This window comes from Pipistrellus hanaki (genome assembly GCF_964339955.1).
Source record: "Pipistrellus hanaki genome assembly, chromosome: 13".
NCBI lineage: Eukaryota > Metazoa > Chordata > Mammalia > Chiroptera > Vespertilionidae > Pipistrellus > Pipistrellus hanaki.
Window position 1 is genome coordinate 37,261,168 of NC_140515.1, and position 17,708 is coordinate 37,278,875.

The 17,708-nt window shown below is 44.7% G+C and overlaps 1 protein-coding gene across 3 annotated transcripts in view; it reads right to left on the reverse strand.

Annotated features, from left to right (window-relative positions):
- Positions 1-5,578: 5,578 nt before the first annotated feature.
- Positions 5,579-17,708, reverse strand: part of NEK11 (NIMA related kinase 11) — a 131,826-nt gene continuing 119,696 nt past the window's right edge. For all 3 annotated transcript variants that reach the window (XM_084902130.1, XM_084902131.1, XM_084902129.1), the window contains one exon: positions 5,579-7,164. In XM_084902130.1, coding sequence (XP_084758256.1) covers positions 6,882-7,164 — 283 coding nt within the window. In that variant the 3' untranslated portion in view covers positions 5,579-6,881. The remainder of the gene's footprint in view (positions 7,165-17,708) is intronic.

A 17,708-nucleotide genomic window follows, 5' to 3' on the forward strand; every position in this document is an offset into this window, starting at 1 on the left:
GGGTCCTGGGAGCTAGGGGAGCATAAGGAGCGATCTGGGAACTGCATCTGGTTTGGTTTGGGTGGTACATGAAGCATGTGGGCTGGGTGAAGGTTAGGAAGAAAATGAGGCCCCCAGCTGGCCTGGCTCAGTGGTTGAAGTTCGACCTATGAACCAGGGGATCACATGCCCAGTAGGGGGGTTTGGGAAGCAACCGATCAATGATTCTTAGTTTCTCTCTCCTTCCCTCTCCGAGAGAGAGAGAGAGAGAGAGAGAGAGAGAGAGAGAGAGAGAGAGAGAGAGAGAGAGAGAGAGAGAGAGAGAGAGAGAGAGAGAGAGGCAGAGAGAGAGAGAGAGGCGGAGTTGGCCTTCCTGGGGGGCAATGGCGAGGAGGGATGGTGTAACTCTCCAAGTTGTGAAATTGTGAGGACTCCTTGGCTGATTGAATGTTGGGAGAGAATTATACTAGGATGAGGTCAGAGTTTAAGGCCTGGGTCAGTGGTCGGCAAAGTCATTAGTCAACAGAGCCAAATATCAACAGGACAACGATTGAAATTTCTTTTGAGAGCCAATTTTTTTAAAAACTTAAACTTCTTCTAACGTCACTTCTTCAAAATAGACTCGTCCAGGCCATGGTATTTTGTGGAAGAGCCACACTCAAGGGGCCAGAGCCGCATATGGCTCGCAAGCCACAGTTTGCCGACCACGGGTCTGAGTGGGTGGTGGTGTCTTTTTTTATCCTCACCCTAGGGTGTTTTTTATTGGAGATATATATATATATAGAGAGAGATTCATTGCCTCCCATATGTGCTCTGACCGTGGATTGAAACAGCAACCTGGGTGTCCTGACCCTTCAGTGTACTGATGGATGCTCTAACCACTGAGCACACTGGCCAAAGCTAAAGTGGTGTCATTTTTTGAGATGGGATTTAGGAGGGGTAGCCAATGAGAACTGTAGTTCTAGTCAAGAATTGGGAGTGGCAATAGGCAGTGGATAGGACAGATAGGATCCGTGAGGTTGCAGTAGGCAGATAAGATCAGTGCAAGGATGGCAGCGGGTACAGAAGGTCTCCAGAGCAGATCACCTAGCTGTGAAGGTAGGCCGGGGGCTACGCGGGACCTGATGCTGAGGGACAAGGATTCCGGATCTCTCACCCCGGTCCAGGCCTTCCCCACCTTTTCTGAGGCTTTGCGCTCTATGCAGATTACCTCAACATCAATAGTCAATATTTATTAGACGGAGGAAAGGATGAGGCAGCTCCTTGAGAGGGCCTGGGCTTAAAGTCACAGCCTGCAAGTGACAGCCCGGGACAGGGGAGAGCCCAAGCCACCGAGTCACAAGCCTGTCACCTTAGCATCATATAACTGTCAGACCCCCAGGGGCTCAACTGTGAAATGGAGATACCAACCTATTAGGAATGTTGAGAGGTTTAAAGCATTCAGAACAGGGGTTGGGGGTGAGGGGTGGGGCGGAGTGTTGTCTTACGGTAAAGACCCGTTGGTTGGAAGTCAGCCACAACCATCAGGCCTCAGCACCCCTAGGAGAGAAGGAGATGTCCCCTAGCTTATAGCCTTCTGAATAGCCTGGCATTGACAGCATCTACTAGCATCAGGCACTGGGTCAAGGCGATGAGAATTGTGCCTGACACAACTCATTATTACCCCATCAGAGTTCTAGAGTGTTGGGAGCCAGCAGAGTTGAGGCAAGCAACTCCGTCTTAAGAAAATAGAATTAAGTTCCTTCTAGCAGAAGTTATGTGGTGCCCTGAGGGCTTGGCCAGAAAATAAGATTAACCTGCAGCTTAGCATCTTCCTGTCGCTTAGCAACTTCCCCTTCCTGATCCTCCCCCCTAGATAGCCCAGCCTTGGAATATTGCACCTTGGAATGTTACACTGCCCCGCGGGACCCCTCTGCATAGGCAACCCTGCCCTCCTTTGTTTCTGCTGTATAAATACAGCCATTTCAGAGAATAAAGTTGAGGCTTGATCAGAACCTTGTCTTGCCTCCATTCTTTCGCGTTCCTTGTTTGCCTCATTCTCTTAGGTGGTTCCTGCGTGCCCCCGTTGTTGCCCCGCGGGTCGGGACACTAGAGCACTTGGAAATGGCCCTGGTTAAAAGTTAGAGTCATCTGGCGAAAGCTCACAAAAACCGCCAGCAGTACTGGATTACAACTCAAGTCTGAAGTAAATATCTGCATGTTCATACTGATATGGACAGTGCACAGGTAAACCCATGCTGAGAAGAGAAATCTCTCATGCAGAAGAATCTGAAATAATGTACTCCAGCTCAAGGAGGCGGGCCCCAAGTGAGTTGTGAATGGTGATCCCTTACATGTGAGTTGTGAATGGTGATCCCTTACATGGGAGTTGTGAACAGTGATCCCTTCCAAGGGGACAGTATGCAAACAGGTGTCTGTGTTGGGGAGAAACCTGACAAACATTGCTTTCGCCAGGGAGGGGATCAAGGTCAACATCAACAGTGGTAAGTCATGCTGATAGTATGTCCCCTTGATAATATGACAAGATGATGAATATGATACTTAATGTCAACGGTCTTCCCCCCAACATGTCATAACCCCCAGCAAATCATTAGAAAGGCATTAAACAAACCCCAGCAGAGGGACATTCTACGAAACACCTGACCAGCATGCCTCAAAACTGTGAAGGCCATCAAACAAGGAAAGTCTGAGAACCGTCACAACAAAGAGGACCCTAAGGATCCATGACTGCAAATGCAAAACACAGTATCCAGGATGGGACCCTGGATCAGAAGAGAGCATTAGAGAAAAGCTTAGGAAACCTGAATTAAGTATGGACTTTGGTTTACAGTAATGTATCCATATCGGGCCATTATTGAAACAAATATTAATGAGAGATGTTAAGGATAGGGGAAACTGGGAGAACTGTATGGGATCTCTCTGTACTTTCTTCAGTTTTTCTGTAAATCTAAAACTTCTAAAAAAATAAAGTTTATTTATAAAAAATTTAGGAGGCTGAAATCAGCAAAATGTAGACTGAAGGAAACTTTGCCAGATAAATGACCTGGTTTCTTCAATAAGCAAATTACAGGAGGAAAAGAGATGGAGGCAGAATCTATACATTAAAAGGGAGTGAAAAGACGTACCATTTTAAGTGATTGAGTTTTATTTGGATCCTAATTTGAAGAAACAAATTTTAAGGAGCCCTAGTTAGTTTGGCTCAGTGGATAGAGTGTTGGCCCACAGACAGAAGGATCCCAGGTTTGATTCCGGTCAAGGGCATGTACTTCAGTTGCAGGCTCCATCCCTGGCCCTGGTCAGGGCATGTGTGGGGGGCAACCAATCCATGTGAGTCTCTCACATCTTGTTTCTCTTTCTGTCTCTCCCCCCCACTACCATTCTCTAAAAATGAATGGAAAAATATCCTCAGAAGATGAATAACAACAACAAAAAAGAAACATGCTTAAGGAAAAAGTAAAACAGTGGCAGAAATAAGCAAAACTGATTAGATATTTGATATACAGGACTTATTGATCATTTTTTTTTTTAAGTGTGATACTGGTATTGTGACTGTAAAAAGTATTTAAAATAAATACTAAAAAAAATAAATACTAAAATATAAAGATTTTCTTGCTACTTTAACATCTCGATATGGATTAAATACCTTTATAATTGAGTTTTGTGGTTTAAGTTTTAAGCACATGGAAGAATAAAAATCTTATGACTCAACAAAGGAAATGATTCTTTATCTTTTAGAGATATGTGCTGAAATATTTATGAATGATATAAAAAATAATCCAGTGGGGGGAGTGGGTGAGAGCATAAATAAAATAAGGTTGGCCATGAATTGATATTTTTGAAGGTGAGTGGTGGTTTCATAACAAGGGCTTATTACATTATTCTCTTTACTTTTATGTAGTTTGATGTTTTCCATAATAAAATGTTAAAAAGATCTTCTCTTGAAGTTAAAGGGAAAGGTTATAATTTACATTTGAATAAAGGTTTGCATTTCACGAAACTTTTTTTTACAGGCACAATCCCTTTTGGTCCAGGAGAGGGAGAGGATAGGGTCTAGTCTCACTTTTTAGGCAGAAAGAAAACTGTGACCAATGTCTACCACCTGCCAGGAAATTCCAAATCATTTCACTTAATCCTCCTAAAAACTACCAGGTCTTTCAAATGCAAAGAGGTGTCACCAGCAAAGAGCTGCCAATTAGAGCCAGTTGGGATGTATCCAAAAGGACTTACTGAAAGGGCTGGATACTTACTGTTTTTTTAGGCATTCACGTACCTGAAGTCACCGTCCACAACCTTAAGGGAGGTGGCGTCTATAGAACCCAGCCCTGTTCGTGGTTCTTTGCAGGCCCAGCATCAGAAGCATCCTCTGCTGTGTGGTCTGGAGCTCACCAGGTGGATCTGTTTCACTGTCAGGGCAGAACTGTTCAGACACTTCCAGTTTCATGCCTAGTCCTCTCCACCTGAATACCCTATCAACACCTCAGATCCAACACACCCAGGAATGAACTTAGTATTTCTCCAGCCCCCGCCCCACCCATCTGCATCTCCTCCTGCTCCCCCAGCTCTGTGCATGGCCCACCATCAGCCCAGGCACCTGTGCTGAAGCCTAGCAGGCCCCACAGACAGTTCCTTCACCCCAATCCAGTCAGTCTTTGCTGCACTCTCAGTGCCCTGACTTCATCGGGTGGTCAGGTCTTCATCTTCTCTCACCTGGACTACACCACTCAGCGCCCTCCCTCTCCTGCCTACATCTCACCCTGCGCTCCACACAGGTGCATGATCCAGCTAAAAGCCACTCTTTGTCCAAACTCCAGGCGCTGCCCTTTTCTATGGGATACAGCAGAGCAAACTCAACAACCCGGCTCCCAGTGTCGCCTCCTGTATCAGTGATCTACTGTTGAGACATATTGTAAAATGGAGTGACTTAACAATGGTGGGTCAGAAACAGATGGTGTGGCCGGATGCCTCTGGCTCAGGGTTTCCAATGAGAAACCACAGAATCATTTAATAATCATTTACTACCCCTAAAGTAGTAAAAAGCAATCCCAAAAAGTATGAAGCCCGAGGATTTGATAAAAGATGTTAAGAGAAGGAATAGAGAATGATGCCTGGAGAAGGATTGAATATTGGTTAACTTATTGCCAAAATAGTACATAGTAAACAACCACAAAACCCTGAGGAGCACACAGCAGTGAGCCTTTACTTTCCGCTCAGGTGTTTGCAGGTCGCCGGAAGCTGTGAGGCCTCATTCCTTGGCTGGGGCAGCTCTGCCCATAGCTCTCGTCCTCTCCCGTGATTGGCAGATGAGCTGGTGAGGCAGACGCACCAGAGAATGTAACAACTGCACCCGCAGTGTCCCGCTCCTGAGTGGCTCCTCAGCCAAAACAGGTTCCGTGGCCAAATGTGGAGTCTTCATGGGGGTGCATTTGGGGGGGTGCAGTTACGCACTTTTAGCCATTTTCAGCTAGTACTGGATTAAAAATCGCTGACAGCCAGCTACAGAGGTTGTGGGGCCACTCAGGAGAGGGACACTGTGGGTGCAGGTCATTTAAAAACTTTCTTTGCTGTGTGTCCACCCCGCGCCCCTTCCCCATCCTCTCCGTCAGTCCCTTTTTTACACACACACTTTCTTCTCTTTGCCTCGTTATTCAGTTTTGCTCCTGGCCCCATTCGCCTCTGACACATTAGCTAGCGACCCCATCCTCCTGAAAAAGCATGGGGTATGTTTTCCCCTTGAACAACTGTTGAGTTTGCCAGCCTCCTTTATCCCGGGCCCCCTGTGGCGGTCGGACTCTTATAATAGACCCAGAGCTTCCTCTCCAGCCTCCTTCCAGATACATTAAATAATTAACTCCCATCACGACCCTTTGTGTGTCGTATCTCTGCATCACCCAAAATAGCTGGTGGCATTTCCCCTGCATAAATAGAAAGCAGAAAGGTCAATTGGCATTTGTGAAATACGTGGATTTTTTACAAAGCGGCAAGCCAGCAGGGTCCCTTAACTTCCCTCATACCTGTGACTGTTTCCTAACAAGTGCCTTCCTCGTTCCCTAATTCCTCAGCCAGTTTCCACTCATCATCAAGCAGGTTACAGCATCCTTAGCTGTAAAATGCAATAATTCTCTCTCTCTCTCTCTCTCTCTCTCTCTCTCTCTCTCTCTCTCTCTCTCAGATCCAATAGGTCCTTATACCAATTAACACAGGACTGGTAATATAATGGGCTTCCAATAAACCAGATGTTGCCTGATCTAAGTAATAGTTATTATTAGGTAGCTATATTACATTCAATAAGATATTTCTAGACAAAGAAAAGCTAAAATAGGTTGTTTATTTATTTATTTGAATGGAAAATCTACTTATTAAGAGTAAGAGTCTTCAGTACTCCATGGGGAATAAATCATAGGAGAGAAGCACTTTTTGGGGTTGTTACCCAGGTCCCTATACCTAGGCACTTCTTGCTTGTTGGCCTATGGAAAGACAAAAGTGGTCCCAAAACAGGTCCCCTAAGACAGGCATGTCTGACTCCTGGGCAGCAGCTCGGTGTGTCGGAGGCCAGTGTCCAACAACCCTCAGGGGCAGGCTGGCCACAGTCCCAGAGACCAGGCAGAGGCACAGAGTCTGTCCTCCAGGTAGAAATGGTAAAGAGCAGCGGGCTCCTCCCAGGCCATGCTCAGGGGGTCCTCCCCCAGTGGAAGCCCCGAAGGCACACTTGTGGGAATGCGTTTCAGGAAGCCAAACTAGATCCATGTGGGCATCTCAGAGTGTAGACAGAACAACACTGACTGACCCAGGACTCTGAGGACAGGCAGACCTGTGTGTCTGCTGCTCTGCCTCCCTTTGGCTCAGGAATGAAAAGTAAGGATGGGGCTCCAGCTGTGTACCCAGCTCCTGCCATAGAGTCCAGCTTAGGTGTCAGATAGATTTTCACAGAAATGTGTCCCCTTGAACGTGCTGGCTTTTGGCAGCTGTTTGCGCTGGTTCTGAAGCGTGGGCCCTCCTCCCACTGGGATCAGCAGCTGCTCCTCAAAGTAGAGGAGCTGGTCGACTTCAAAACAGTCGCTGGCACGAGGCACCACTTTCTCCAGAGATGCCCGGACCTCTGCCTCGCAGGCCCTCTGCCGCCGGGCCCTCTTAAGATAGTGATAGACCTCCTCAAACACCTCCGCTCCCAGCTTCTGCACGGCGGACCTGCCACAGAGCAGGAAAGGAAAAAAGAAAACAAACAGCATGTGGTTTCTCCAGCTTGAACATTTCACAATATTCAACAGATATTTCCTGAATGTTTGGTATGTTCAGGGGACCCTTCTAGGCTCCGGGACACAGCATCAAACAAGTGAGACAAACCCCTACCTCCATGGAGCTTATCTTCCATGGGTAGAGACTAAACAGATGAATTTAAGGATATACTGTAGTCACAATACAAGGACAGGCGGTGCTGAATAAAGCAGGGGGAGGGGTGGAGGAAGGTGAGGGGCAGGGCGATTCTCGCTGAGGAGTGTCCCCTGAGGCCATTACTGGGGGGAGACAGACCTGGAAGCTGAGGCTAAAATGTGTCAGAGAAACATGGAGAAGCCGGTGTGACTGGGGTCAGGAGATGGGGGGAGAAGGACGGTTGGATATGAAATCAGAGAAATAATAATAATAGAGAATAAAATAACGAGAAATAAATTGTTCTAGGAATTACAGTTACTTTTCTATGCACTTAGCCTTTACAACATCTGTGTGAGGGCTGTTTGTTTTTAATCCCTATTTTACAGAAGAAGAAACTGAGGCTCAGGTGATCTGGGCAAGTTCCCAGCAAGGCCCGCGTCCACTCTTCTGTACCTGCCTCCAGTCCCTGTCCATCTGCAACTGCCAGCTGCCCCCCTTTACAACCATATTGCCCGACCTGGTGCATTTATCCTCCCTCTGTTTTCCTCTGTCTCCAGCTAGGGTCACACACTAAAGGTCTACGGCAAAATGTGGCCATGACATACTTTGTTCAATCAGCATCATGTTTTCTTTCCTTCTGTTTGTTATTATTTTGGAACTTTATAAATGTAAAAGTCCCGAGGCAGGGCCCGCACTCTGCACTCTCCATTGTTTTCGTGCCCTCTGCTCACCTCCTTCCTTCCTCATCAGCTTATACTAGGCTGCCTCTCAGATTTCCCCCACCTGCCTGATTCCAGGGCATCTGAGTGTTATGCATTTGGATAGACAGTTCAAAATTTATGTGCCAACATTGACCTCATCAGTCCTCCACTGAACATTTAGCTTTGGCCTGGCACACTGTGTGACTGTCTTCAGAAATACAGCTTTTTTGTTACGGGAAGTATTTTCTGGCTCCATTTCTAGGAGTGACGTTAATTACGTGTGTGTTCACTCTGCGAAAAGTCATGCTTGTACCTGTGATTTCTGTACTTTTCTGTATAGATGTCGAGTTGATTAAACAATAAAAAATTGTGTGAGAATGAAATTATTAGGTCAAAAGGTATAAATACTTTTATTACTTTACCCTTGGGGAAAAAAAAGCTTCTTTATTCTTCATGTCAAGGGATTTGGTGAGAAGAAAAAAAAAAACAATTAGGTTTTGGATTTTTTTTCTGCAGAATTTTTAAAGCATTGCTACTAGACAGTAATACTGGCAATGTGTCTGACAATAACATTGAAGGCACCAATCAGAGACTCTTTCATACGTTTCATAAGCTCTTATTGTGCAGTGCAATTCAACCTTGTAATCTCCAGAATGTGTGTAGCAGATAAAAAGTAGAATAAGTAATTGATCCTGCTCTAGTTTAGAGACTAGTAATTATAATGTAAGCTATATACATTTTAAACATTTTATGGCACTTTAGAGTTTGCAAAAGTCTTTTATGTTCATTATCTCCAATGATCCTTGAGAACCAGGCAATGCATTGAGCATTTATCTTAATTTTACAGATAAGTAGGTTGACTTTTAAAAACCCACACAGCTGGTTGGTGATGGAACTTAAACTCAAACACAGGGGACTGGAGCTTCTGGTGCTGGAGAGAGCACTGCCCCAGGGCCCCAACACTGCCCAGCTTGAGTAGGTTTCCCACCTTCTGCCACGAGACTATCAGAACTGGCCCCAGGATGCCTCCCATTCCTAGTCACCTCAGCTACACCACCTCAGCTATATGCACAACACTTATAACTCTGGTCTTTTCTTCTATTTCTTGTGTGGACATTTGTGTATCTCTCCCACTCTCCTGATGAGCATACAACTTCCATGAGGGAGGGACCCAGGGACAAAAAGATGCTCAGGAATGAAGGAATGCCCCCACACAGCCATCTTGAGAGAAACATAAAGTGCTAGGAAAGTTCACAGCAGGGAAAATCAGAGAATGTCCTCTGGAGGAGGTGGCACCCATTGAATTTGGGCCATAACAATGGGAGGGAAGCCAAGTGGTAGCAACAGAGGGAATTCTGGGAAATCAGTGAGCCAGTCTGGCATCTGAGTAAGATGCATGAAGAAGAGGGTGAGAGGCATTTGATTGTAACATTAAAAACCTAGAGTTGGACAAGTAATATCAGCCACTGATGATAGAGAAGCCTGTATGTCCCCCAAAACCACAATAACTAAGAGCTTCTGAGTTTCCTCTATGGGCCAGGCTCTACTTACTTCGGGCATCTCCTCACATCATCCCATTAAATCCTCATAAAGACCCTGTGGATAGATGTTGTTACAAATTTACAGATGAAAAAACTGAGATATAAGAGGGTATTAAATAACTTGCATATAATCTAACCAAATCACTATGCTGTATACCTGAAACTAACTTATTATTGAATGTAACCTGTAATTGAAAAAAAAATTTTAATTAAAAAAGATGGAAGAAAAATTTAAAAAATTATAACTGCCATCATATTGTTTTTCAAATAAACAATCTGAAAAATTAGCATAAAAAATAAGTTGCAAGAGAACAGATCCTAAGATGTCTCAACACAAGGAAAAGTTTTTTCCTTTTCTTTTTGTTGTATCTATATGAGGTGATGGGCGTTAACTAACCTACTGTGGTGATCATTTCACCATATACTATGTAAATCAAACCATCATGCTGCATATCTCACACTTATACAGTGATCTATAGCAAATATTTCCCAATAAAACTGGAAAATAAAAACCAAATAACTTGCCCATTGCCACATAGTTTTTAAATGGTGAGCTGAGATATGGATTCCAGTAACTCCGTGCCAGGACTTACTCCTTACACCATGAGGGATTCAGAGAGATTGAAGGTGTGAGTTGGCTGAACCCTTCACTGGCTGTGAGATCTTGGGCCAACTACTTAACCTCTCTGAGCCTTACATTGTCATATTTAAGTGGAGATCACACACACACACACATACACACACCCACACACACACATACACAATCCCCATCAGCAGACTACCTGCCATCTATCAGACACTTAATAGCCTCTGTTTTACTATCGTACACATCACTGTCGCATTCTCAGTGGTGAATTTCACAGTTAACCTATTTTGGTTTAACTGGAAGGATCAAGCAATTTTTTAGTTCTCTGTCTGGTTAAAAAACTATTTTGAATATTTTTATCTTCTCTGACTGAATTAGAAAAACAAATGACACAGGAAGGCCAGTGGCACAGTGGGAGTAAAAAAAAAAAAAGTCATTTCATAGAAATAATCATGAAAACCTAGTTTAGAAGAAAGCATGAAGAGAACACAGATTATTCTTCAGGCACAGTTTAAATATTCTTCAGGCACAGTTTAAAAAACCTTGAAAGTGATTTTACAGAATATAAGAAATCCCTGCACATCAAATATGTATGAGCCACTGCAGGAATAGAATGGAGCCATGTATTTTCCCTTAATACTGCTGTCTGAACAATCATTTGGTGCTAACAGGCACCAGGAATCTTTATTAAGGATGGAGTCTCTACTCCTTCTCTCCATGCCCTGTATTCCACGTGGCTGCCTGTGCATCTGCTGAGCAAAGGCAGAACAGATCTCTCTCAGATCTGCACTATCCAGAGATCTGTACACGTACTGCCCTGTGGCTGCCAGGGCAACATGGGACAGCCCGAGGGGACCTGAGACTGGCCCGGTGCTTGTCTCTACTAGGTCCACGCCAGGCAGCAGAATCTAGTTAACCATTCCTGAAAGGGTTATTTTATTCATGACTTAAGCTCCCTCCGTTGTTCATGATCAATAAACATAGATAAAGTCACTGATTAAAAACAAAACCCAGCTGGATATGGCTTACAGGACACACACTTAAAACAGAGCACTGAGTCGTTGAGAGTAAACAAACAAATAAAGATATGCCAGGCAAGTAATAAAAGAAATCTGGGAGTAGATAAATCGACATGAGACAAAATAGACTTTAAGAAAAGAAGTGTTATTAGGACAAAGAATGTCACCAGATAATGAAAACAGTTCAATTCACCAGAAAGAAATAATAATTCATACCTAGCAGGCAACTAATAAAGTACAATCAAAACACAAAAAGCACCAGAGGGAGAAATGGTCAGATATGCCTCACAGTGCAGGATTTCAGTGCTCCTTGCTCCGTTGTTGTAGGTCAGTGGTTGGTAAACTGCGGCTCGAGGGCCACATGTGGCTCTTTGGCCCTTGAGTGTTCTAACGCCACTTCTTCAAAATAGACTTGCCCAGACCTACAAATGACTTCTGGGCATGGGCCATGAAGTTTCAATCACACTGTACGTGTGTGCCTTAGGTGGTATTTTGTGGAAGAGCCACACTCAAGGGGCTAAAGAGCCACATATGGCTTGAGAGCCACGGTTTGCCAACCACTGTTGTAGATGAACATTTGAAAAATTAGTGGTACTGTAGAAAATCTGAATACACTTACAAAGCTAAACTTAATAGACATATATAGGACCCTCTCCTTCCTTGGTGATTAGAGAACGCATCCTCTCTTGTAACGTTTACAAAAAATGACCACATACCAGACACCAGTTCAAGTGTCAACACATTTCAGAGCACAGTACAATTGATAGAAAACTGTAACAAGAATATGGATTAAACATTACCGCCTTTTCAGATTTACTTATTCCAAGTAAATTACGGGTCAATGGAGAAATCAGGCATGCTATAAACAGACTCAAAAGAAGAGTGATCGTGTTCTAGCATTGTAACATCGCAGTGTAAATTTATTCTGACACTCGGGAAACTTGCTATAAGAACTCTGCAATGAGTATTTTAGGAATCCTAAAATAGACCATTCTATCTAAGGGGGCTCTCTGGCTGTTATCTGAGATTTGATGAGCACAGGGGAGTGCTCTCTGTGCTTATCAAATTAAAGAAGGCTTCTAAGTTCGCTTTTTCAAAGGGAGGGAGAGGAGGAAAGACAAGGAAGGGACAGGAACTACCTCTTTAGTTAGGTGGGTGTCGTAAATAAAAAGCACTTACATTTTCAAATGAGGAGAGCTTATATTTTCTTTCTTTGTCATCTTTTCCTTCTTGGGCTCATGTGCTTTGTCAACCTTACCTTCCTGTTCTAACGTCTTTACGGGATGGTGCATTTAGAGACCAGACCACTGCCCTGTCCAGGCCCATGGCTAATGCAGGAGTTGGAGGAAGCCTCCTCCAGGCTCTGAAGACGCTCCATCTGCCTGGAGCAAATCCCCAGGGTGCCTGTGGCTGACTCTCCACTGAAGACTCCATTAAGCCACAAGAGTGCACTTTCTCTCTCCCCACTTATTTCTTCCAAACTCGTCTAAGAAAGACTGCTGAGAAGAGGGCTGGGAATTTGGTTTGGTGGAATTTGGTACCGGCCTCCGTTTGACCACCGGGTCTTGTCCTTTGAACCCCTCCCCACTCTAACGTTGCCGGGATGTGGCTAAAGTGAAAGTGGAGGCCCACACCTGTCTAGGTAGTGAAAGTTATGAAGCAAGCCAACAAGCTGCTAAATAAAATATGACCTATCTTCCTACCTTGACAAGTTATAAACACCTGAAAGGCAGGCTCACATTCAGACTCCTCAGAGTTCTCATTGGAATATGTCAGAGTCCTAAGAAATAAGTAGTATTGCTTTGTGTGTTTTTATACTTTAAGCGGTATCATACCTCCCCCCCGCCTTTTTTTTCCCCCGCTCAAAATAATTGATACACGTCCCCTTTGTTCCTATAGCTCATTGGTTTTCACTGTGCTTTATGTCATCACCATTTCTCCTGCTAACGTACATTTCATGTTGTTTCTATCTGTCCCTAACCTCACATTCACGTTTACTAAAAAGGCTATTGTGAACATTCTTTGCACACATCTTGGATTTAATATATCTTAAATGACAACAGATAAACATGTATGGAAAACTGAGCTTTTCAGACATAGGTCCTATGTTAAGCCTTATTTTCAGATTGATCTACCATCACTCATGTTTGATCTTTATAATGACTTCAAAATGAATATTGTATTAAAAAATTCAACCCAGAGAGGGATAGAATGGTTTAAAAATCAGAATCATGGAATTTTTAAAAAGTACCAAGGAATTCACCTGATCAAACACCTTCATTTTATAGACAAGGAAACTGATTTCTCAATGGGAAAGGGGACTGTCCAGTGGTGAGCACTGGGCTATAGACAGTGGAGACTACACTGGGCCTCCACCGTAACAGGCATGCGTATATATAAAATAAATACAAAATAAATGAATTCCTTTGCTTTTTCTTCTGTTCCCTAAGGTCCACTAAGCAATGCATCATGCCTTGGGAACCACTGGATGAGGTCCTTCCTGGCTAAACTACAACTGTGCTTCCTTCGATCAATTCAAACCACATTGTTGAAAAGTCAATTTCACCCCTGATTTGCTGAGTAGAAGTAAAGACCAGAAGATAAAATAGGTTCCCTAATCAAACACAATAAAAATAATTGGATTCACAAAGAAAATGAAATCACAAAAGGAAAATAAATTAGAACATAAGTATGTTTGGAAGGATTCCTCAGAGCAAGGATGATGCTCACGGTTGGGAAACTGTGGGTTTCCTTGGAGAAGAGTGAATTCCAGAAGCTGCCTGTCACTTGGAGAGCTTCCCCAATGACTCCCTCCTTGAGCAAGGGTAGTCAGGTGCCCCCGAGTCCTCGTCTCAACTAGTCCTCGTTCTCCCCTGCAATCTTCGCGTACTGTTGGAGGAGGTAACCAGGAGGCTCACCATTGAGAGAGTAAGGTGTTGTGGCAACCATCTGGATGGTATATGTAACTGAACACAGTTAAGGACTCTATATAAACTTTTTTAAAAAAATATGTTTTTATTGGTTTCAGAGAGGAAGGAGAGGGAGAGAGAGATAGAAACATCAATGATGAGAGAGAATCACCCATTGGCTGCCTTCTGCATGCCCCACACTGAGGATTGAGCCTGTAGCCTAGGCATATGCCCTGACCAGTAATCGAACCATGAGCTCCTGGTTCACAGATCAATGTTCAACCACAGAGCCACACCAGCCAGGCTCTATATAAACTTTTAAGTTTGGCAGGAAGGTGTGGAAAACTATTAATCTTATGGCTGACCAAGACAAATGTCCTAAGTTCCTTGCTCATCAAAACTGCCACCTATTGCCCTAACCGGTTTGGCTCAGTGGATAGAGTGTCGGCCTGCAGACTGAAGGGTCCTAGGTCAAGGCCATGTACCTTAGTTGTGGGGCACATCCCCAGTAGAGTGTGTGCAGGAGGCAGCTGATTGATATTTCTCTCTCATCGATGTTACTGACTCCCTCTCCCTTTCTCTCTGTAAAAAATCAACTATATATATATATATATATATATATATATATATATATATATATATATATGTTTGCCACCTACCAATTGGAATGGTCCATCTCTTTCTTTGATCTCTCCTTGCCCTCTGTGTATAGGAACCAGTTTCAAATGTCACTCAGGAAGCTCCTGAGGTTGCAAAGGAACACCCACAGAGCCCAGCTTAGCAAGAACGCCCCCACCCTTCATACCCAACTACGTTCTGCCTGGTCACTTTCTATCAAGGGACCGCCTCACTCTGCCCTTTGGCTATAACCCCCAGCTGCCCCTGTTGTATTCAGAGCTGAGTGCAATCTCCCTCCCCTATTGCAGTAATCTCAAATAAAATATTCTTTACCTGTTTAATCCTGTCTGGTGCTGCTTTTGTTAAGCAGATTCACCTTTTAGTGTCATACTATCATGGGTCCCCTATTGCCAACTGCCCATGATTAGAACAGCCATGCCTTGGCTGAGCTGCGAGATTCTCAGTGCAGGCCGGACACAGCAGCACAGTCGTAATACTGTCCCTTTCCATTGTCCAAAGTACCCTGGTTTGAACAATGCATTTTATGGTCAAACACGTGGTGTAAAATGTACTGGCTGAAGGCCCTCGGTGACAAGAGGACCTGCTGGACTCTAAAGCGTGCTACAGCAATGACAAAGGACAGAAGAGAGAAGATTCATTAAACCAACACAAGTACTCCTTTTAGTCCCAACTCCTGACATATCCTTACATCTAACTTAGAGCATGTTATGTCCAAATGAAAATGTTTCTCCATAAGTAAAAAAAAATAATTATTTACTTCATCTCTTGAGCCTGTTCATACATTGCCTTTATTGTGCCTCTCTCTTGATCAGTACAGATGGCTTTATCAGAGTGCACTCACCCAGAGGATGACCCGCATTCCAGAGTGACAGGGATGGAGGGAGAAGGAGACGGAGGAGATAGACAGAAAGCAGTAAGGCCAGTGTGATCCAGCTTTTCAGAAAAACACATGAGATCGAAAACTCAATACTGAATTCCCTGGTGAATTGCATTAAAGGGCCAAAATGAATGTGCAAGACAGTAATTGAAGCTGACACCTCCTCTTACCAGATGGGGACAAATCAAGCCTGAGCTGTGCTGTCACCTGCTATGGGGAGAGGGCAGGACAGGAGGGAACCCCCCAAAGCCTTTCAGCTGGAAAGGATGCGTTTCTTAACTGTCTCCTGTCTCAAAGCCTAAGGAGAAAACCTGCATGAAGTTGAGGTTTGTTAGTTGCCTGAGGCCCTTCTCCTGGGAAAACCTGTTGCTTTCCCAGGTCCCAGAACTGCAGACTCTCTCAGTAGAGCCTCGGGCACTGGCATTCAGGCTCTGGTGGGATGAGGGTGCAGGGGAAGGGGTTGGATCAGACGATCTCCAAAGTTCCCTCCTTAGAAAGTCTAAGATTCTACCCTCCAGTGGACTCGCACCATAGACTTGCTAACCATTTTACAGGAAGGAAGAGTCACATGAGGAGGGAGCAAGCAAGGTCACTGAAGGGAGCTGGGTGGAGCGCCTTCTTTTCCCTCAGTCTGTGACCCACAGGATCAGATTGCCGATTTAGAGAAAAACAACCAGGGCCCAAAACTAAACCTTGGCACCCGTCTGATCCTGGGCCCGCAGAGGCACAGCCATGGCTGCAGGTTAGAAATGCAAATTCTGCCCTGGCCGGCTTGGCTCAGTGGATAGAGTGTCAGTCTGCACACTCAAGGGTCCCAGGTTCTATAATATTCCGGCCAAGGGATTGAGTTGCAGGCTCAATCCCCAGTGGGGATAGTGCAGGAGGCAGCCAATCAATGATTCTCTCTCATCATTGATGTTTCTATCTCTCTCTCCTTCTCCCTTCCTCTCTGAAATCAATAAAGATATATATATATATATATATATATATATATATATATATATATATATATATATATATAATGCAGACTTTCAGAATCTTCCTTTTCTTTCCCCACTTCACCCTTTCCTTCCTTTCTACCTTATTGTTATCTAATGGCAGAAGAGCCAGAGAGGAAATGAAAATGAAGGCTAGGGAAGAATTCGTGTGTCATTTAGAGAACTGGAAGGAAGTGGGAAATGGGCTTAACTTGGAAGCAGAGTGCTGGCTTCGGCAGCACATACACTGAAACTGGACCAATACATGCCCGTAGCACATCATCATGCTGCACACCTTCCACCTACAAGATGCTACATTTCAGTTACATCTCGATAAAGGTGAGGGAAAGCTGGAGGCAGCATGGGGTGGAGGATACCTGGAGGCCTTCAGCGCGGGGCAGTCAGACACCCTGGGGAGCACAGTGTGGGAGTATGTGTCTAATCTGCATGGGCCCAGGAGTCTCCTGGGAACTGGTGGGAAATGCAGATTCGGATGAGGTTGGCCTGGGTTGGGCCTGAGATTCTGCATGTCTAATAGGTTTTCGGGTGATGCTGATGCTTCTGGTCTGGACCCCACTTAGGGAACAGGACCTAGTTGACAAAGCCACTGCCAGAAGCGACGGCAGGTGCATTACCAGCCAGTGGGAGGGCTGTAAGAGCCACGAAGGCCTCCTGGGGACATTACAGGGCGGTGAAATAATGAGCTGGTGGGTCTGTCATCACTGCTCCCCCATGGGATTCGGCCTGGCTAGCAACAGCACCGGACAGAATGAACACTACATTCAAACCTACGCGTGCTTCTCCCACGCTTGCGGGAACCTTTATCTTGTAATCAGATCATATTTCCTTGGCTCCATCTCCAAAAGTTAGTAATAACTGGTGTCACACAGAGTCCTCCGACATTTCCTTGATTTACATAATATCTGGTGATGCTGACACGGTCCCAGGTTTAAGTGGCAATTGCCTGCCTTCAGCTCAGTCCCCAGGGTGCCAACACCCGGCAGCTGGCGTGACAGGCCTCACCTCATTATTCTCTACATTAGGGGAACAAAATGGGAGCCGTGCCCCTGAAGGCCCAGCGGGAAAGCAGTTTCATTCTGGGCTTCATAGCA